Source organism: Phoenix dactylifera, chromosome 12 (genome assembly GCF_009389715.1).
Source record: "Phoenix dactylifera cultivar Barhee BC4 chromosome 12, palm_55x_up_171113_PBpolish2nd_filt_p, whole genome shotgun sequence".
Taxonomy (NCBI): domain Eukaryota; kingdom Viridiplantae; phylum Streptophyta; class Magnoliopsida; order Arecales; family Arecaceae; genus Phoenix; species Phoenix dactylifera.
The window spans coordinates 2,998,799-3,021,334 of NC_052403.1; the positions used below are offsets into that span (position 1 = coordinate 2,998,799).

Genomic DNA, 22,536 nt, shown 5'->3' on the forward strand with positions numbered 1-22,536 from the left:
TGTATGCTGGTATCATGTTACTGAGGTAAAGTTTGATTTTTAAGCGTATAGAAGAAACAGTTTGATCAATTTTCTGTAATTTTTTTTGCCACAGCCCAAGTCTTAAACACAGTAATTAATTATGTCTACCTGTACTTAATATATACACGGGGATAAAAAACAAAAAAAAAATGATATGAAGGGTTTGCAGTGCTTCACTCGCCTTTTGAAATGAGTGGCATCTTACAATGAGGGAAAAGGAAAACTACTGTAAATAAAATGCTTGTCCTCTGCCTAGAATGTGGTCCGAATGAAGAGAGAATATAAAGGATGCTTCGATATTGGATGCATCAGAATGATGGAAGCCACTTATACGATATCTGTAAATAAATGGTTACAATTTGGTGCTAAGGCAAATAAAAGGATGCCTTGGTGCTGAACACAACCAGAACAAAAGAAACCTCAGTTACAATCAGTTTATCATCTTTCACCTATAACAATCATACAAAAACACATTTGCACAGCCTCATCATACTTGCAATCATACAGAAGTCATCAGTTTTATGAGGTCCCGGTGGGAGCTCGATCATCAGGTCCAGCAAGAATGATCTGGTAGTCATCGCATAAAGACAAGAAATTTAGTGTAACATTTGGCGCTTGCCAGCAAAGGAGAAAACTGTGAAAATGGGAGTACATAGGTTTCAGAGTTAATATACTACAAAATGAGCTAAATCAGGCAGACAGAGATCGAATGAGTTTCCAACATGAACTTAATATGCACTACGAAAGCAAAACAGACAAACTATTGGTAAGGAATTGGACGCTTACATTACAGTCAAAAGCAAATCTTCGGGCAAGCATGATTGCTGCATTCCTCTCCCTCTCTGATTCAAAAGCTAATATGAAGGAGAGACCTTTCTTAGCTTGCCAAAAGATTGACTTAGCTGCAGCATTTCCACAGCCTCTAATCCCACAAAGCTGGAGATTGAACACAGAAAGTTAAAAATTAGATATGCTCGACAATTTATCACTGAAAAAGAGAGGGCAAAGTCAACCCAAAGTCAGCTTTGCCAATGGTCTAAAGATATGTTCGTGCAAGCCTAGCTTGCACATCCATCCTTGCCACTTCTTTTTCCGAGAACTAGAATGGGAAGAAGCCCAGCCAATATCAGGTGAAAGTGAGACTCAAACAGGTCACTGGCATACCCAGTCGTTTTTAATTTCTATGTTAATTTTAAAATTTGATCAACAAAATTCAGTCATGTCCATAAAATCCAAATCATGTATATGTTGATATGTAAATTGCAATAGGCAAGGGGAACATGAATCTCATGAAAGGAAAATCTGCAAACCATCATAAGCCACCAATTTCATATAATCAAGGGGATGCCATGTTACCCTATTTGTATAATATTTATAGTACAGATGGAAAATGGCTGCAATTCCAGATTTTCAGTTTTACAGGATCCACTTGAAAAGTAATTTTCAGAATCCTAGAAATTTTGGGCTTACAGGATCAACAACTAACCCATCCCTTTCTCATTGCTTCCCCCATGCCAGTAAGCCACTTTCCAGCTGTTTGTGAATGATCATTCGGACACATGCATAAGGTATCCATTTGGCTTCTAAATAATGCATATCTAATTGTGTATCACTTTGTATCACGAATTCTATGGCAGGGAGGGAACATGTATCTAAGTATATCAAAGCAATAATAGACTGCTTTATCATACATACTTGTGATAATGGTACCAGCTGCACCTATTGCAAGTTCCATTTGGGTATCAGTAGAAAGAAAAAGTTCCCCCACAAGCAGAAATCTAAACATAGTTGCCCAGTCAAAAAGTAAAGACATGGCATGCATGTCCATGTAGTTGGATTAAAAGAAAAAATTGAATATTTTAAAGTTAAGTGCATCATTTAGCTTCCTAATGCAAAGGATTCATACTCCGGGACAGGTTGCTACCTGCATGGAAGCAGAATATGATTCTTTCGCTTTCGTACTCCTCCCTTTACGAAGTTTTATCCTCATCTTTCCCACATGAAACACATGAATAGACTGTGATAGGTAATCACGACCGTTCATTTGGGTGACAACCACCTGAAAAACAACATAATAAACATCTAAGTATCTGTTTGAAAACACCAAATGCATTCTAACAAGTGTCAGTTACAAATCCATTTGCATATCGATGCTTCCTTTTCTATCAAAGCAATCATAAAAATTGAGCCAGCCCCAGAAACCAACAGAACACAAGCATCATATATTGTTAACACATGATAAACAAAACATATTTATCCTTTCTAAAGCAGCCTTCATCATGTAGAAAGCAGCCAGACGAATGTAACATATTAAGACTCTTGAATTTTTTGAAACAAGTAGCACCACACTGCTTCAAAATCCAGTAAACAGAAGGCTGTTACTCACTAGGTACATACATACGTGTGTACGTACATATGTACATACCTAAGTACATATATACATACGTACATATGTGTATGTATGTATGTATGAATGATGAACTATTTTACTGTTTACTTTGGTTTGTATGGCATTTTAAGAAAATAGCAAAAAAAGAAGAAAATATCATTGAAACTATATAGTGGACAACTGGAAAGGCTGGAGTATTCATTCTCCAGGGAATTCTGTTTCAATTTCTATCATTTCTGTTTCTTTTGAGGAGGACATTAAGACCGACAATATCAAAATGACCATCATAAGACATCATTGTCGATGGCTCAGGAACTTGGTCATTGGAAAAGTATTTGGGGGTTAAAAATGGATCTCCAAAGCATGCGGCTGAATCAACATCTTGACTATTTGAGTGTTTCTTTCAATAGTATCTCTCTTGACAACAAACGTAAGAACATGTGAATTTTGATCTAAGAAGAAGAAGAAGAAGAAGAAGACACACCAGGCAAGGACCTCAGACTAGCCCATGGATTTGTGAATAAATTCAATGTGAAAGATGTTATAGGTTATCCTTAAATGCTTGATCCATTCCAATGAAAGATCTAAATGCTTGACTGACTTTAGAAATACTGATAATGTTGTTTAGAGTGTTTGTTATAGAAATGTTAAAGAAATTAAATTTCAGCATGACAATGAATTAGGGAGCTCTCAAAAGGTCCCAACTACTTAGCTTCCACGTGTAAATCCTACTTCCCTTTTGTTCTCATCCACAGCTAGATTCCCTGAAAGGGAGGTACCTCTTATTACTTCCATCTAAGCCTAGAAAGCTTGAAGGATATTAGAGGAGAAAACCTGGATGGCTGTCAAGATAAAATATCACCCCCCATATTTCAACAATGTTTTAGGTCATATAAAAGCCATAAATACATAAGGACTTGTGTGATAAGGACATTGATTCGTACATCTGGTCTAAATAGCTCACATTTTCATAAATGGGAAGATCCAAATAGCCCCAGGACTACCAGAAGGAAGCAAAGAAACAGTTAAAGATGGTGTCTCCATAAGCATTAAAAGACAGGAATTGTGTCAGAGCACATTAGAGAATTAATCTGGGTTGAAGAGAATAGATAAATTTAAAATGACCTGGATGTAAGTGGTAAAAGTTGGAAAATTACTTTGTATGTATGACTGTGGAAAGAAATTAACAGCATTATTGGGAGGCAAAGTTAAACAAGATACAGCAAGGTGAGCCTGCTGCATTGAAACCCAACTACGACTATTGAGTTCTTTATGGTGAGTAAAGGCTGGTTAAAGATAAAGAAATTATCCAGTTAATTAATTCATTAAATACATATCTGTTAGTGAACACTTTTCTTTTTGAAGGGTAACATGAGGACCATTCAGTAAATACACAATTTAAAAAAAAACAATAAAATTAGAGAGGAGAAAAAACAATAAAATCAGAAATAAGAAAGAGCAAACAGATAACATTTGACAGGACTGATGTGCACTAGAAAGTTAACTTCTATAATCAGGACAGATAAGCATAGCTTAATACAAGGTGATAGAAGAAGCATGAGAACTTACATTAAACTCAGTTTCTGGCCTTCTTGCAAGTGCCTCCACATAGCTTCCCAATCCTGCAGCTGTTTAGAATAACGAAGTTTGGATAATTTTATCAGACTTCCACAAAATAAATAGGTCATTTATATGTATGTATGGATGCATGTATGTATATGCTTGTGTATGAGTATCAAAAATCAATTCAACAAAATTTTTGCATAGTATTATCTTGAAATATAGTGCATCCACATACTTAAATGAAATATCATCACTAATTTTATTTCCAAACACTTTCTTGGACAAAGGAATTTGTAAAGCTAAATGCTCGAAGAACCAGAACTTGCAACACATATCTTCAGAAATTTTCATAGAGCTATGGTAATACTTATGATAAAAAGACAATTACCTAACAAACAGTATATTATAGTGGACAATATAATATCAAAAATTAAAAGGGACAAACCAGGATCTATCGGACTGGTTGTTGTCACCATGAACCTTTCATCATTTAAAACGATCTCTGCTTGCAAAAATCGTCCAACATCAAAAGGTTCTGGAGCATACAATGTCTTTGTTGCCCCTGCAAATTAAAAAAAAGTTGAAACAATAATAGGCCATAATTAGCATGGGAACAAACAGAAATGATTGCAGAATGTGCTTTATAGAACTATAAGTAAGAATTATATAAAGAGGGTAAATATGCTTGTTAATAGAATTGTAGATAAGAATTAGAACAAAAGAAGAGAGTATCAGTAATGGTTGTAGATTACATGTACTTGATTATTCATTATCTCACAAAACAATAGAAAATTCTGGAACACCATTAAAAACCAACTGATTGTTTAAAGTTTCACTACAAAATTTTGCCCCAAGGCAAGTCACCTATTCTGGAGGTTTAGGTTCTTCTATGTTAGGGAAAAAGGGAAATCAACAATTTCAAGATATACTTCAGATATGGCCAATGGAAGATACTTTTTTAAAGAAGAAATATCTCTCAGGCATGTCAGTCTACCCACATGTCCTTGCTTCTTTTTCCTATTTTCTTCCCTTTCTTTCTTCTCCATGGTTCATGCACCTACACTTGTGTGACTGGAAATCAGCTGAGGACTAGCATGATTGAAGCCTTTGGCCAGAACATGCTGAACAAAAAAAAAAGCCCAGCCCAGGTGCTTTAGTTTAATCCTATTTTGGTTAGTCTACTATATAGGCATGTGTATTTGCATGTTAAATAAACATAAATAAATAAATAAATAAAATTAAAGGGAACTGCAAAGATTAATAAGCAAAAATCTGTAACATAACTTTGAAAAGTTATAGCAACAATAAAAAACAAAATTAAATTTTTATTTTCTATCTTCTCATTGCTTTCTTTTACGTATTTAAGAAATACAATAGCAATATTGCTTCAGCAATTAAATCTTCAATTCTTTCCTAATAAGATTTCCTAAACAATAGAGGATGGTTGTTTAAGGAGAAAGATGGAGAGATCACATGCCAAACCTTTTAAAATCAATTATAAGTGGGGAGGAAGAGAGAATAGGGATGATGAGATGAGCATATTAGAAGGGGGATCATTAAGAGATGGGTAGGGGGAGGACGGGTAGTGGGGGAGATAAACATGGAAGAGCAAGATTAGAATTAGAGGACGAGGAGGGGGGTGGGGATTAGGACCAGAGAGAGAGGATGGTAGTTTGGGGATTCAGGATAAAAAAGGATGTGTATTGGGAAGATCATAATGGGTATTTTCTCATATTTGCAACAAAAAGAAATTGTGAAACAGATTTCTTAATGAGATATACTAAACACAAACTAACAGTATTTTAGGAAGTAAAATTGGCAGACCCGAAAACCCCATACAAGTTTTCAGTATAGCATAGATTTAGTTTCATATCTATATGGGAATTAGTGCTGGATGTCCCTTTCACTAATGGTTTTCTTTAGATTTTTCGGCATTTGTGGTTGTCTCTTACAGTTAGTTTGACCCCTAAAGACACTAGTTTAGGGAAGAGTTGCTGCCCAAGGGCATGGGCACAATGGATGTATGCGAACCAGGAAATCCTACACAGTTCCTTGTGTTTGCATGTGAGAACAAAGGAAGGTGCCAGCCCAGCCCTTCTGGTTACTCCTCTCTCTAGAACTTCTCTCCCTTCTTGTTCTATGCTGCTACAAGATCAACATTTCCAGTTAAGAGTAAAGAGTAAAAACAGATTTAATCCTGTTTATGCAACACAGATACAGGCAGAACTTTGATTGCAATTGGGTCTGTTATTAGCCCTATATGTCTGTACCTCTTGCAGATTACAGCAGTAAGTCAGACCAGAGGAAGATCTGAAAAATGTTCTTCAGGTAGAATCCCTCCAGCATCATTTCTGCCCTTCTTCTTTCTTCTCTCTTATCCTATACTTTTTTTTCTTTCCTTAATTAAGTTCGGATCAGCAAAAAGACCCTATCTTAATTTTACCTACTTAAGCCACCACCATGGTGTGGAAGCATTCATTTTACCCAGACATTTCAGTTTTTCAGAATTTTGGAGTATTGACACTTTTGGACACTTGGATACGGCACGATGCTACACGACACTCTAAAAATTGAATGCCCCATTTACATCAGCTAGAAGTGGACGCATTAGTCATGGCTTTTTGGAGTGTCATGTCAAAAGTGGCCTCATTGCAATTGATGATACCTGAACTCTAAACTATTTAAACAAATAGTATTAGCCTGCAATGTCCAAACTCTTCTATTGAAGCATCATACCTATTTCTTTATTTTTCTTTGATGCTATTATGGCATAAATGTAAATTCCTTTTTAATTAAAAATTCTATTCATACTAGTGAATTTAACCAACATATTTTGATATAGCTCTATTTTTTACTTTATATATATTGCATTGTGCAGAGAAGTATCCCCACATTAGGATTTTTGGAGGTTGAGGTGTCAGACACTTTCAGAAACCAAAATTCTTGGCACAGGAAGCTTGATATCGAGAAGTTTGAGTTCTCAGGTCTTATGGGACTTCAGTCTTCCACGAAACATCTTTTCCGGCCCAAGCTTCATTCCTTACCTTTCTGTGTTTTTCAGCCAATGATTTTACCCCAGAACAATCTTATTACATAGCAAAGATCATGCTCATTTTGCTGATATATCTTTTATTACATAGCATCTAACTGTTTTATCCTCTTCGAGATATATAATGCATTGGAACAATCTTACTCATCTTTTCTGTCCCTGTGATACCACTTTGATATAATATTACATCCATTAAAGATTGTCTGCTTGCCTTTTATTGTTTGGCATCCAGGATCCTCTATCGACAGCATTCTCATCTTCTAATCTCCTTGCCTTTTTGTCTTCCTTTTAATGTTTCAGGTTAATCTTACAGCCTCTTGACATGATGATGCATCTCTAGTATGCAAGGTCGCAAAAGATGCATCTTCTGTTGAAAGGCCATAAGGAAAGAGATGCACATTGAGAGAATAGCTGAACAAGGTAAAAACTGCTTCACTTATAATAATTGGTCATGCAAAACTTAACTTGTAGAAATATCAGTTAAGAGGAAAAAAATAAATAAATTCATATACCTGATATTAATTCCTTCTTGCTTCCTTCAGTTCGGTACCACTGAATAGAGCAATTAGAGATGTCTGGAGCAGGATCCGTTCGAGGAACAATACGTAGACATGACCCTAGACTTTCAGAACCCTCAAGCTCATACAAGTTTGATTTGTTCTCCTCGAGCTTTCTCAATATTGCAAGCTGGTAAAGTTTAAAGATTTAATAAACATTCATCCATTGTCAATATATTTCTTCCTGTTAGTAGCATACACACAGAGAAGGATCTATATTCCTGACACACTTTTCATTAGAAACTTGTGAATACCAACATGATTGAGTTAAATGCAGTTATAATTACATTAACTAAACAGAAATCTGAATATCAGTATTGGCTAGCATCCACTTACTACAGAAAGAGGAAGTATGGGAAAAGAGGTAAGTATCAAAGTTGAGAGACACAGTATATGAAAACCAATATAATTCAGCATGATTACTTCACAAGAAGTCAGTGAGATTATGATCTCCATAACTCTGGACGTGTACAAAGCAAGTGTAGGAGTTGAAGAATCATGTTGCAAGCAACAAAGCATATGAAAGGTCAACACAGACAACATAAATGATGAGTGACAGAAGCATATAACGAAATAAATAGAGTCGGATGTCACAAAATCAATGATTACTTTCATTATATTAGAACATAAATCAATATGATAAAAAAGAAACCTCTTTCTTTAGCTGAATGCAATGCGCCGACTTCTCTGCAATCTGAATTCGCAGGGCCTGAAGTTCATGTTCCATGCCCATTACCTATTGACAGTGTATAGTTATCTTATTAGCAACATATAGGCATGGGGAGTACAAATATGGCCGACACTTAAAGAAAGAATGTCATTGGAGCTAATAAAAGAACAGCTTAAACAACATCTTTAACACAACAAAGCAGAAACAAAACCAACCAAGGTTAGTGTGCCATTTATAGTCTAAGTTGAACATTTACAAAAATGAAAAATAAAAATAAAAATGAAAAGTACCTTGCTTGGCTGATGCAGCATTTTGATTCTTCTGGCCTCTTGAACCTCTTTCTTCAATTCTTCCAACTCCTAGAAAAATTAATATGTAACCTTTTATACAAAGAGAACAGATAAATAAAAATTATATTAAACAAACAACGGAGTCTGATTAAAGAGTAGCAAGCATGATCGAATCCATAACTCCAAGGCTAAAAGGCCCCTCATGAAATTAATCCAGCAGCTAGTAAATGTGTCTCCACTTTCTAAATGTTGTCTTGTTAGTTCGCTGTTGGTCCATGGCAAGCAAAAAGACCAATTTATTAGGAACTTTTCATACCAACCTGCTTTTCGGCACTTCTGGACATTTGTTCTTGTTCCTGAAGGGCCTCTTCAACTCTCCGCACTGCTGCTCTGGCACTTTCAATTTCTGCACGAGCAAAAGCCCTTTCTTCTTCAATCACCTTTTTTGCATCCTCAATAGCCTGGAAGCAACAAGAAAGACAGGAACTCAGTGTAATCTTAAAAGAAGAAAATAATTTAATGGTCATAAAAGCACTCTGTAACACAAATATAAAAGATATCTGTTTATTAGTTTCTATCTGCTCTGAAGTGCTGAATATTATTATATCCCCATTGGTGACTAATGAGTTGAAGTAGCATCTGCTCTTGTGGGAGCATTTGTTTGTAATATTTTTTTTTCTGCCTTTCTGTCGATAGAAGTTTTTAACATCTAAGTAGAGAGAAATTCATTGTATAGAACTTTCATTTACTTTATTTCTTTCCAGTGATTACTAAAATTTTGGCCGACAGAAAGTTGACGGAGTGCATTGTTTGTAGATATGAATGAAGCAGGTGACAAAGATTAGCTCTTTTGATCGGATTGAAGGAAAAGGCGAAAAAAATAGAAAGTTCATATAATTATATGTGATTTAGCTAGCTATGAAGTCATGACATCAAACACAGCAAGCAATTAAGAAAATGGAAATAATGAATTTAATAAATGCAAGTTATATTTCACTATGCAATTTTAAGTGCTTTGGCATTACCTGTTTAAGAAAAGTAGCTAATTTTTTCACTTCTGCTTTCTCATGAAGCAACTCTCCTTCTCTTTGAGTCAGTTGAACGGCTAAAGCTTCCACCTGCAAGAAGCATACCATCTTGTCACATTTGACTTCAACTTATTCAAAGTTAGCATGAACAGAAGGTGAATCTAAGTATATAAAACTGGGAAAGTGATAAAAGATCGCCAGAAGTTGTTTTTGCTAAAACCAATGCATTGATCTAAGTAACCTTATGGGATACACCTTGTTTGGAAGCCCACGTAGTTCTACACTCTGAGATTTTTCATAATACTTCCTCCAATGCATTCTGCTTGGAAGCCCATGTAGTTCCTTATCAATATACTTTCTTCAATACAATTTGGCTCTATGCATTGGCTTGAAATGTTACATGTCAATTCAGAATGGGTGCTGCATGCTGCATCGGACTTACATGCCACGCACAGCGCGTGCCTCCTTAGAAAAAGTGTGTGATGTTCTTTTTTCAGGTGTGTGTGTGTGTGGGGGGGGGGGGGGGGGGGGGGAGGAAGATTGAAAGGCATGCAGACTACTGCAGAATTTTTTTATTAATTAAATAAAGCATCCAGATGTTTTAAAGTTATGGAATCCAGTCTCATGTGCCCAATTTTAAGAATGTTTTTTTATATATAAAGAAGATATGCAGCAAAACTGTGTCCATATGACACAGACTGCACAAAAGAATTCCAAAATTATATGCTTTTGTTGATTCTAAACTGTTAAAAATGCTCAAGGGAAAAAGGCCACGGGACAGCAGTCTGATTTGAAAATGTGATGCATACATGTGCAGACAACTGAATGCATGCATACGAGAAACATACGAGAAGAAAGTGAACTGACCATAGAAACAGCCTCCTCAGCATCATCCTTATTCCGACCTGCCACTCGGCCTCTGAGTTGATCCAGTACATCCCTGAGTTTTTTCAAAAGGACATGTCTATCCAAGGAAGCCACTTCTCTCCACTTTGACTGAAATGCCAAGCAAGAATTTAAGCATAGTTGCTATCTATGATTTGTTTTCAATATAAAGCATAATAGGACTATAAGAGGAGATATGACAGATAATAGGACATTTTCACATTGTTTAACTACTCGTTAATTATACTTAATTTGTAAGAAGAAGAAGAAGAAGAACATTAAGATAATAATTCCATGTGACGGTTAGGCGTATACTGGATTTATTGTGACATGACTAAAGAACTGAAGAGTTAACATAACATATCGTCTGGCCGACAGATCTATGTTACAAATAGCAGTAATTTGTAAATGCAAATGAAGAATGGGAATGAAACCTCATCTGACAATTTGGCAGCAGCAGACAGACCCTTCTCAAATTTATCTGCAAGGTCACGAACGGAGAGACGCTTCTGCTGCTCCAGCAGCTGGGTTGTCTCCTTTGCAACAATCTCTTTGAGGGAGGGCACCCGAGGATTATTCTCTGGCTCAATAATTATGTTGTCGGCTCCTATCTGATAATCCGGGAACCGTCCCGAAACAAAATTAACATCGGATGATACCAAATGAATTGCCTCCTTCTGCATTGAGTCTCCAAAATCGCGCGTCACCCTCGTCATCGGTATCAAACTCCTCCAGCTCTGTTTTCCAACAAAATAAACATACAATAAAATTCTATTTCCAGCAATAAGTAAGTGAAAAAGATCCTGTCAATCTCCAAGTTCTACCTCTCTGTGTTAAAACTAAGACACCATACAACATCAAAATGAAATCAAAACCATTTCCACTCATAATCCATAAAATATCAAAAAGAATCAAAACCCTCTCCACTTAATTAATCCAATAGCAATTCCTTCTGTTTCTGGCAGTAAAAACGATTAAACGAACCCAGAAGAACAAGAAGATGTTCGTGCAAAATAACAACAAACATGAATAAAAAAATGCAAATTTTAACGAATTGCGTTAAAAGTTTTACTTCTACACGTCAAGATTAATCGAACTCATCTAATAAATTAATTTCGGTAAACATAAATTCAAACCAAAACTTAATAATCCTTCAACTACAACGTGTCAACGCCTCCCGAAACGCTCAAAAACCAATTAATTTTAAATGAGATCATGAAGAAAAAGGTGCACCAATCGAGCTCGATCGCAGCTCAAACTTACCGATTAGAAGCGCCAGAAGAGTGGAGCAAACTCGAACCAAACACGGATTGGAATCAAAAACTACGAGAAGAAACCCTAGCTCGCAATATTTAAAAAAAGAAAGAAAGAAAGAAAACAAGAATCCTCAAGACGCTTCAAAAGTTCAAATTTTTCTCCTTTTGCTCCTGATTCCACTTTCTTTCCTTCCACTTTGAATCAAAGAAGGAATCGAAAGGGTTGCGAGGGAATTCGACAAACGAGAAAGGAGATTTTTTTTTTTTCTTTTTCTTTCTTTGGTGAGTTCGGTGGGGTGGACTGCACTTTTCAAATCAAGAGGTCAGAGAGAGAAGGAAAAGAAGCTTCGCTTAATTCTTTTCGCATCTTTGGGGCGGGGCCGACCTAGCAACGCGTTTGGATTCGCTGGAGTCGGACAGGAATTGAATGCCCTCCTGGTTTCCCTGTACTGCGGGGGATGCCATTAGGGTTCCCCAACGTGTACGGTTGGTCGTCGACAGGGCTGCGATCTTGATCGTACGGCGGAGTTTGAAGTGGCGGCGGGATATGCCGTTTCAGTTACGGCCGACCGGATCAGGTTGGTTGCCGGCCTGGTTGAGTTTTGGATTTATTACAACTCCGGCTTATTTGTATTCTTTCTCAGCTCAAATCCACATGTCTCATCTACTTGGATGTCTTCTAAGATATTTGAGTAAATATATTTTTTATTATTTATTTTATATATAGATTTTGATTTTCAGACACCTGGATTTTTTTTTTTTTGGTCTTACACTATTATGTCCTTGTATTGGATAAATTACCTATATCTATACCTATTTTTCTATATCTCGGGGCGAATTAATTGCTGCTTATTTTGACAATCAATGTTGATTAAAAAATAAAAAATGATTGTACGACTATTTAAAAAATAAAAAATATTATTGCTATTTATAAATTAAAATAATATTTTAATTGATTGAGGGGTGAAAATATCAGAACAATAGTTAATAGTTCAATATAGTTGATTTTTGAATTTTTCTTACACGTGTAGGCATTAAGAAGAATTTTTTTCTTTGTATTTTTTTTTTGTGCTGAAATGGATATATTATATATATTGGGCACGAATACATATAAAAAAATCAAAGAATAATAAATTCTGAAGTGTACTAGATAATTCCCTCTCTTCTAGGCACAGGGTCTCCCTTGAGTGGTATTTTTTTGAGGAGGGTGGAAACAAGCAAAGGATATATATTTATATATATAGTAGAAAATAACAAAAAAATAAAAATAAATATATAAGGATTAGGAATCTGTAAATTTGCTACAATGATTGTCATAGGTTTATAACATCCAAGGCCCATAAAAATGTGAAAAAAAGGGGAATTTGTAACGTACACTATATTAAACCAAGGCTAGGTGTGACATGAATTCATGCAAGGAGAATGGCCATTTGTATTTGAGGACGTTTCATGCACATAAAAGTGGCCATACGTGCTATTCTCCCAATTATTAGCTAGTGGCTGGAATAGAGGGAGATGCCGATTCCACGCTTCGAAGTTCAACTCAAACAGGGCGAGGACAATTTTGGGAACTCATTCACCATGGAGATGGACAGTGAACCGAGCCATGTATGCTTTTTGGTCTCATGACAACTACCAAACTGCCTTTCGGTGGCCATCCGTGTAGAACCAGAATAAGACCACAAATGGGGTCCTGGCGGCGCCACCCACGGCCGAGCCACTTGGCCCGCTTCGCCTGCCGCATAGTTTTTTCGAGCACGCATTCTAATTTAATAAATAAATAAAAGAGACTTTTTTTTGTTTAAATGCATCTCTAAATGAGAAAAATTATATCCTGCACCGCATGCACCATATCAGCAATATACGATAAGCATAATCGAAAATGAGGTGAGCAGAAAAATAATTCAAGATAGATGATTGACAAGGTGCACCGCGATGTTGTCAATGTGGTGTAAAGGATAACTTCCCGCTAAATAATCTCTCTTTATTTGAAAAAAAAAAAGTACATGCGTAATATTTAAGATGGTACCAAATGCCAACTAACCTAGCTAGTAAACCAAGTCATTTCAAATCTAATAGATTTTTCAAAAATTATTAACCTTTTAGTCAGATCATTGCTATCCTTGGTTCAAACCCAAGGATAGCAATGATTAACTTCTCCCTAAATTATTAACGAAGTCATATCTTTTTTTGCAGTTGCCTCTAGCTCAATCTTTTTCCCCATGGAATCCTTGCATCACCTTCTCATATTATGGCATCACAAGCATGTTTGTTTGTTCGCAATCCAAATGAATAGTTGCTGCTTTTTGCCGCACTGCAGATGGGCTCGTCCTCATCTTGGCCATAATTGAAAGATAGCGGAGAATCAACTAGACTACTTTTCTAGATTCCGGGATGGCTTCAAGCTTCGAAGTAGCTAGTCCTTAGCAAATTACTTAGAAGAAGATGCTCCAAGTATGTTATTTTTTAAATTTTTTTGATACATGAGAATGATATTTGATGTTAGCAACATTTGTTTAAAGCCTTAGGTCAATTGAACCCCCCAAGGAGTGCAACTGATTGTACCAAAAAAAAAAAAAAAGAGTGCAACTGTGTGGAGTTAGGATTCATGAGAGCTAGATATGGTCCCATATTCTGGTGATGAGACCAGGCAATAAGATATATGGTCCGAGAGTTTGATGAGATGCATGGATCAGAGGCAGGACTCCTAGTTATTAGACTTCTAGGATACTCAAGCAGTAGGACCTGATCATAAGCCCCCACCTTGGCCACAGGGAAGAAGACAACTTTACCACAACTGACATAAGCAACGAAAAAATAAATAAAAAAATGGTCAACAAAAGAATTTAAAAAAACTTTTTTTCATACAAATAAAATTCTCATATTTTATAAAAAAATTCATTAAAAATATAAAAAATCTATTTTTCTGCCGGTTAGAAATTGAGATTTTTTTTTTCAAAACTACTTTTAAGTCTTCAAAATTCAGAAATAACATTTTTCTCTTATTATGTGTATAATAGATATTTTGTATAATTTTTTTAAAAAAATAAATGCTCAACTAAATATAAACCATTTTGAAATGATGGTCAATCAAATATACTAAAATTATTTTTTCGAGCAACATATTCTCAAAAATTAGCTTCCAAAAAAACTATTTCAATGGATAAGAAAAAATCTTGCGAATCTAAAAGTTAAAACACTTATAATGGCATGGACCAGCAAGAGCTAGGTTGCAGCCAGCATGACTCAGAGTCTCAGAGCATGATGCTGCCATGCGATAACGTTCTCGAATGATTTATGGGCCAACGTGATTTACCTAAGACAGGGAAAAAGTTCCATTGGCTTGGATTCTTGAGTCAAACTTGATCCAAGCTCACATCAAGGCGGCACCCAAACTCATGTCCCATTTAATTTAAATTTTAGCTCAAAATGAGCTCACTTGAACTCAAAGTTCAAGCTCGATATTAGTTTCAAACACGATTGATCAGGCCCATGTTTCGTCTAGCACAGCTCAATCACACCCCCACATACACCCACCAATAATTATCTCGCACAACAAGATACATGACTAAAACTGGAAATATCTCATGTCCAAGCCAAGGTGTGCGACCTTGTGATAGAGCCCTAGTTCACTGCGACATTATGGCCAACACCTTGTGGAGATAAAGAATCATTGACATATTTGAAGGGCAAGACACAGCTAGGCAGACAGCAAATCGATGGTAACGCAAAACAAGGAATCATCAAAACAGCAATACTCTCAAACACAGGCTAAAGGAAATTCATGCAGGATGCGGACAGCAGAACCTCCTAAAGCCGTGCTACTTTGAAAATGACACCTTGATACCGATGCGCAAAGGCAATGCTAATAGCAATTCACAGTTCTAAAAAAACATTCAAATTAAAATATGCCATACCGGCCCAAAACAGATGGTACAAAACATACACAAACCATAATGATTCGATATCAATATCCAATACGGACGGCATATCGAATATCAATACGTCAAAAAAATCCATATTATACCATATCAATACTATGCAAGTATGACAACAGTATGAAATCCAATACCAAGACGGCGAATCTTAATTCAAATGATAGACTTAGCCAGGTTCATGCATGTCAACAAACTACAGAATACAGATAAGAGGGTCAAATCCTCCCCAGGCATTGAAAAAGTTCATCCAACTGCACACATTTACCAACAATATGAACTACTACTACTTTCCATAGGTAGCTGATTCTAATATTAAAGTTAATGTAGATAACAAAGATCCACTTCGACTGGCAATTCCTTATTAATTCTCTCAATGCATGCATTTAGTTTTGTGCATCAAAATGACACGAATGACTGAGAACATTCTCAAAATTTTGCTTTTAAGAGGCCTTTTCCTGGTCCAAGCATGATACATCTCACTCACTTTGACAGCTAGAATATAAAGCTAATAATATGAATCATTCATGGAGTGTTCCCAGTATGTCGTCATCCCTGAACAGATGATACCTGAAATGAAATAAACAAAATTAGTGGTCATTGGCATCGGAATGAAGAGTTATAGTAGGCTACAATTTTCATTGCAGCATAAATAAAGACAGGAAAAGAAGAAAAGAAATCTAAGAACTAGCCAAATGCATTATTACTTCAAAAGCTAATATAACTGGGAGAAACCAAATTGTAAAGTTGTTTAGCAATTAGTTCAGCTTACACTATGCATTATGAATCAATGCAATGTCTTAAACCTTAAACAAAGAAAAAGATATACAGTAAGTTTGCAGGGAAAAAACACAATTGTGTATAATACAATTGTGTGAAAAAAAGGGCCTAAGCAAACTCGCAAAAAGCCTTTGTCTTCACGAACATAAAGTTAAAAGCAAAAGTGGGTTTCTCTCATCATAGCAGCAGAAAATTAAATATACAAACATATTTCTATATTTTATTGATCAATAGTGAAGAAAAACTTCAATAAACATTCACGGAGGGATTAAGAGAGAGAGGAGGACCGAGAAGAAAAAAATGAAAAAGACTGCAAGCCCTGCCCAAAAACCAATACAGAAGGATGGTGCCCATAGTCTCCAAAACTGCCGATATGATTGATCTATGTGTGTAACCCAACAAAACACAAATCCATCAACCAATCACAGATAAATCTTGTAACTAATATGAAGCCACATTTCTGATATATACATCTGCTTGGGATTAAAATGTAAAAGAAAAGGATGGAGAAAAAAAAACGAGCTTACTCCTTGTCGCCCAGTTTTACTTCAGTTCCTCCATACTCAGGTAAAAGGACCATGTCTCCTTCCTTCACGGAAACAGGGATAACATTCCCATCCCTATCACGTGCACCAGGGCCTACTGCTACAACTTTTCCAGAATTCAACTAAAACAAAAGGTAAAAAGATAAACAAATTAAAAATGATCAATTAAATAATAGTGAGCATGTCCATTCAAATCTACATTGAGAAAATGATGAAAAATGTTGCAATTTAAAAAAAAAAAAAAACATTGACAAAAACAAGTTCAGGATATATGTTCCGTAATAGCAAGACTACAATAAATTACATTTTCACAGATGATGATATGACAGCCTAATTGAATTCATATTAACCAAAAATAGCATATTTACCCAATAGCCTAGCCGTGTCAGACAATAATGGAACCAACTTAAATAGGATGGTTAGAAGGACCTTAATAAGAAGGCACTTTCATCATCAAACAAGATTAACCTGCATTCAAGATAGTTCTTTGCATCAGGGAAAGCAGCTGTAAGTCAGCTTAGGGAATGCAGGGAAGAACTGCAAGAGAAGTGCATCTGGGATGTGGTTGAGTCTTCCTTGATGCACCTCATACTATCTTGTAAGGGTTTCTCATTTCCAATGTAGGTCATGTTCTAGGGAACACTAGAGTTGGGTCACTGCAGAAAAACAAGCAAATTGAGAGTCTAGCAGCATTTTTTAAGCCTGGTTTGATTCTTTATAAAATACTTATCTAAATTCTCGGAGTTATGGGCCACACAGTAGGGTAGAAGAAGCTAAGACAGCAGGTGCATAAAATCAGATTCTTGTTGGCATTTTGGTGGTAGTATAGACCTTTGGAGTATTAAACAGTGTTAAAATTAGGGCAAGGGACACTCTCCAAACTTTATAATTTATTTGATGGTATTTGAAATTTTTGTTTCTGTCAATTTTGGCCAGAACTGACTGAACTTACTTTTTTTAACAACTATATATGCTTAATATCATACAACATTTTCTAAAATTTGTCGATAGTATGTAATAGCATATACCGAAAGGCTCTAATAATCTGATCTACATTATTTTTGGCCAATCGTTGTTATTATAGTGGTATAATCATGATGTGCTTTAACAAATTAGAAAGCAATGCGTGTTCCTGTAACTCTTCCTTTTCTTGCTTAGATGAGTTTTTTTTTCTCTTTCCTATGAAAAAATTGATACATTAAATGAGATAATGAAATAAAATGGGTTTTTACTCTGATTCTTTTTCAAGCTTAGATTCTTGAAATAAAAATAGAATGAAAAATGATTACATGGCAAATGGCTTCGAATAAGACATGCTTAAATGATGCTTTTCTTGCTCAGATGTGTTAATAAAATGAAATAGAATAAGATGTGCTTAGACAGAATTTTTTTTCTTTCTTACATGGTTATTAAAATGAAATATAGAAATACGCTTATAGGATGAAATTTTAAAAAATGGGGAAAACATAGGAAATTATTAAAGCATAAGATATCTAATGCATCAAACTTTAAATTAACTTAGTCTGAAACTACCAAACTACACAAATAATAATCCTAGATAACTAAAACATAATAAAATAATGTGCAATAACTTTTCTTGGCTATGAAATAACTTTCCTTAACTTTTTTCTTATTTTTTCTATTTTTATCTCTATTAACTTTTCTGACCAAAATTACAAATCGCGAAGTCAAACTGCCAAAACCAAGAAAATTGCCAAAATTGAAATTCTATGAAGAGAACAAAACCAGCTTTTAGAACCTTGATGGAAAGGATGGCATGCAATCATCTGTAAGAAAACTCAATTGACTCTCTTGTCTCTCTATTGAGAGAGAAACAAGAATAATGCTCCCAAAAGATAAAAGTATTGGCAATTCTCAGAAGCACATTCTATTTGTGCATATGTATGTTGAGGAAGGGGTTTTGAGTGCCAAAAGGTTCCCAATGCCATTACCCTTTTGCCATGGCTCTTAGGATCCTCCAATCCCAACACCTGCAGTATCTTCCAACATGAAATAAGCTCCCCAAAAAGCATGCATGCACATGTGCACACATCCCAAAAGAAAGGAACAAATGACATAAAGCAGCATCTGACTATCCAAATTTGCTAACCTCATAACTAATATTTTTTTAAAAAAATATCCCTCTCCATGCATGCCCACCACTATAACAATGCTCTCAATCAAATCCTACAGACTCGATTCTCATGAAATTTTAAAAGGAAAAAAAAAAAGAAGGTGCTTCTAAAATTCCAGGATTTTCCACTACAACCCACTCAGGGTATTTTAGGAATGTTATATCAACAATCATCCAAAGCATCTTATAAAGGCATGACTGAGGCTTGGTAACTGTACTGGTTGATACGAAGAATAAGTATCAAAAAATCAAGTCAACCTTCAAGGAGTTAGATAACCCACAGTAGATCCTACAGGGAAGCAATCCCCTCAAAATTCTCATTTTCTAAAAATCTCCCCAACTATAATAATCATGCACCAGGATCCCTATCTCAAAGCTATACAATGGACTATAAAGCAAGCAGCAGCCAAGACAGTATGATTATATTACAAATATCTTATCCTTACTGTATCACCCTTCGGAACCACAAACCAACACAGCTTTAAGGCATCTACAGAAGAAAAGATCATTATTAAATAAATAAGAAACCAAAGAACCAACAATTTAGAGGTGGTTGAAGACATCCTTTAAGTTAGAAAGGTATTTTTATCACCTCAAAAAATTATGAAATGTCAATTAAGAAATAAAAGTTAAACATTAAAAACTGACAAGAAATTATTGAACATATCTGCTACCATTGACTTTTTTTCAAAACACGCACCAGTTGATTGCTTCAATGTAGGAGTCAAGGCCAAGGCCTCCAGAGTCCAGACCAACAATGTGCAACCATTGAAAAAATGGCGTGATAATATTGTTGAAAATTTTACATGTGTATAGTTTTCCATTCTCCAGTTTCTTGATTGAAAATCTTGTTGGGCTTGACATCTTTTGATAGAAGTGCGAAGCACCAGAATATGATATACCAACAAGAATTGTGATTTGTCATGGTGTCGATGTTTCTTAAATCATCAAGAAACCAAGATTTTGATATGCCAAATGGTTATCTAGTAAGAATTTAAAAGAATAAGTATTGGGATTTTCAGAGAGTATTCAAGTGTTTTACGTGTCGAGCAAAGCAATCTAAAATACCCATTTAGCAAAGTAGAAAGCGCCCAGCTTTCAAAAGAAATAACAATAAGGAAAAAATAGAAAAGAAAATAAAGGGAGGATAATAAAACCATGAACTAGCAATTGCCTATGCGTAACAACCAACTAACACAGTGTACCTAAAAAAAGAAAATGCTGAAACCTTCAAACCAACATCCAGATACAATTGCAACTGAGTGACAATAAGCACCATATTGTCACGGTGCCAAATTCAGTAGCAGCCGATTCGAGCATTCTTGACAAGGTTGCAAACATAGGACCGTTGGATTCCCTACCACATCCTCATGTGCTCACCATGAAAAGTAAAGAATTGCCCTTTAATGTTACAACCCCATAAACCACAGGTAGGAGCCATAAACCGATCCATAGAGCACACGAAAAACTAATCAAATGCTATTGAAGTGCCAAGCAAGCCAACCAACACAGAATCAATTACTGAAAATAGAAACAGCACAGGATAAACATAAAAGAGTGGCCTGTTCACTATTGGAGCACAAACTAGGGCTCCAAGGGTGTAATTCACCACAAATCGCATGAAAAATCCCCAAAAAAATCAGTTCAAACAAGATCCAGAGGCAGAAAAGATAGATTATCTGATTCTTTACGAGAAGAAAAGGGTCCAAAAATGACACCTTGGTGGTCTTCTCAGGGAGAAGAATTCCAGCATTAGTCTTGGAAGGGGGAACGATCTTCTCAACAAGAACGCGATTAAGGGAAGGAATGAGACGCTTGGCCATGGGCAATGGAGGATCGAGCGGTGGTTTCTTGAAGTGTGGATGGCCCTGGGGTACGGCGATGGGGGACGTTTAGGGCTTGAGGAGAGGTTTTTTGGGCGAGGAAGGGGTTTTAAGAAGGTTCTGGAAAGGCCTCATTAGAATTAGAAATCGGAAAAGAGGAACATTCTCGAACAATTGCTGATTTCGGCGACCGGGGCTAAAACTCGGTAAAGTAAGTACCCACGAACGATCTGCTTTTGTGGGAAAAAAAAAAAAAAACGATCTGCTTTAAACAGATCCAGATTTAATATAAAGACATTTAGATTATAAATGATGAACCATCTACGCCCATTTTTTTTACCCTATTTAACTTATTTTGATCTATTTAATGATTTCATCGGGTGAAAACACTACTCATTTAACCTATTTAAAACATGTTTAATTTGTTTAAACTAGTTAAAATCTATTTATTATTTTATTTCATTTGATCTACTTAATGTGTTTAAACTATTTAATCGAACCTGGCATGTTTAATAAATGAATCAGATTATATGTTTAATAAACATATTAGATTCAGATCTGAATTTTTAATCTGTTCAATAAATAGTTCAGATTCGAGTTAACGAATTTTTGATCTGATCCTTATCTAATTTGAACTGATTCAATTGCAACCCCTAATTAGTGGGCATTACTCATCGTATGTGTGGATGGATGCACACAAGTGAAATATTTATATTTGTACACTTATCTTCTACTTATTAGTATTGAAATTATTTTTAATAATTTATTATGTATAATTGGCAGGCATCTTAGGAAGAGAGTAAAAAAAGGGCACTTGGGAGCAACATGATTGAGTTTTACTTTTCTAATTTCTTGTGATTACCTTTGAACATGACTTATCGAGATATTTTTTATTACTAGTCATAAAACATGGCCGCTAAATATTTTCGGATATAGAAAAATTTAAACAATTTTTATCTAAAAAAATTAAAATTAGTTGATTACTATTTTTTGAAAAATAGATACTTTGAGCGAAGTGTTGTAGATCTTGTTGAGATCCAATAGTGGGTATCATCCATTGAAGAATTCTAAATGGAGATATCATAAATTAAAAAAAAAATTATAGTGCTAGGATTAAGATTATACATATGCACAGGTAGTTCAAAGAGAGCAACTCACAAACAACCCGAGTTTGGCTTATATGACAGCATAAAGATAAGGAAGAGCTTTTCTAAACTAGCTTGGTAGAAGATGAACAGAAAACTTATTGAATTTGATATGTTAAATAAAATTTTTAAACAAAAAATTAGAGAGGTTATCAAAAGAAATAAAATTGATATACAATAGAACATATTTGCCCAATGGCTTAGGCATTCTCTTCATGAAAACATGAAACATGTAGTCCCTTGAGAAGCATCGGGCAAATATATAATATGAATTCTACGAGGATCCATGTAAGCATATGTTTAGTCCCACATTGACTATGTACTGAGTAAATCTTAAATATTTATATAGGGTCAAGAAACTCAAATAACACATTCTAGCTAGTCTTTTTAAAGAAGAACATGGGTTGTGATAAATTCTAAGGAGAATGATGGTTGTTAGCTTGGTATCCAAATTTTGGCCTTCTCA

General features: G+C 35.4%; 2 protein-coding genes across 4 annotated transcripts; both read right to left on the reverse strand.

Moving 5' to 3' along the window:
* Window positions 1-303: 303 nt before the first annotated feature.
* LOC103705047 (stomatal closure-related actin-binding protein 1-like) lies at window positions 304-12,278 on the reverse strand. Of its 3 annotated transcripts, none has more exons than XM_008788639.4 (13): window positions 12,094-12,278; window positions 10,887-11,189; window positions 10,435-10,563; window positions 9,565-9,657; window positions 8,860-9,000; window positions 8,540-8,608; window positions 8,232-8,315; window positions 7,535-7,709; window positions 4,419-4,535; window positions 3,980-4,038; window positions 1,946-2,080; window positions 808-957; window positions 304-588 (listed from the first exon to the last, which is right to left on the reverse strand). In XM_008788639.4, the coding sequence occupies exons 2-13, from the start codon at window positions 11,166-11,168 to the stop codon at window positions 541-543; spliced, it is 1,482 nt and encodes a 493-aa protein (XP_008786861.2). In that variant the 5' UTR covers window positions 11,169-11,189; window positions 12,094-12,278; the 3' UTR covers window positions 304-540. The 3 variants fall into 3 exon arrangements, with proteins under 3 accessions (XP_008786861.2, XP_008786860.2, XP_026659651.2); XM_008788638.4 differs by lacking the exon at window positions 12,094-12,278 and adding an exon at window positions 11,716-12,082; XM_026803850.2 differs by lacking the exons at window positions 808-957; window positions 12,094-12,278 and adding an exon at window positions 11,716-12,086.
* Window positions 12,279-15,767: 3,489 nt separating this feature from the next.
* LOC103705046 (10 kDa chaperonin, mitochondrial-like) lies at window positions 15,768-21,074 on the reverse strand. The gene is made up of 3 exons (XM_008788637.3): window positions 20,821-21,074; window positions 16,951-17,090; window positions 15,768-16,213 (listed from the first exon to the last, which is right to left on the reverse strand). The coding sequence occupies exons 1-3, from the start codon at window positions 20,923-20,925 to the stop codon at window positions 16,165-16,167; spliced, it is 294 nt and encodes a 97-aa protein (XP_008786859.1). The 5' UTR covers window positions 20,926-21,074; the 3' UTR covers window positions 15,768-16,164.
* Between the last annotated feature and the right edge of the window lie 1,462 nt (window positions 21,075-22,536).

Bases quoted from the DNA above. Each gene is read 5' to 3' on its own strand.
- LOC103705046 (XM_008788637.3), bottom strand. From the start codon at position 20,925: ATGGCCAAGCGTCTCATTCCTTCCCTTAATCGCGTTCTTGTTGAGAAG. The intron at 17,091-20,820 runs GTGTCATTTTTG...CTTTTGTTTTAG, and splicing joins TCCCTGAGAAGACCACCAAG to TTGAATTCTGGAAAAGTTGT. The intron at 16,214-16,950 runs GTAAGCTCGTTT...ATTTCATTTCAG, and splicing joins GTAAAACTGGGCGACAAGGA to GTATCATCTGTTCAGGGATG.
- LOC103705047 (XM_008788639.4), bottom strand. From the start codon at position 11,168: ATGACGAGGGTGACGCGCGATTTTGGAGACTCAATGCAGAAGGAGGCA. The intron at 10,564-10,886 runs GTTTCATTCCCA...TTGGCATTTCAG, and splicing joins CTGCCAAATTGTCAGATGAG to TCAAAGTGGAGAGAAGTGGC. The intron at 7,710-8,231 runs GTTTCTTTTTTA...AAACTTTACCAG, and splicing joins GCATTCAGCTAAAGAAAGAG to CTTGCAATATTGAGAAAGCT.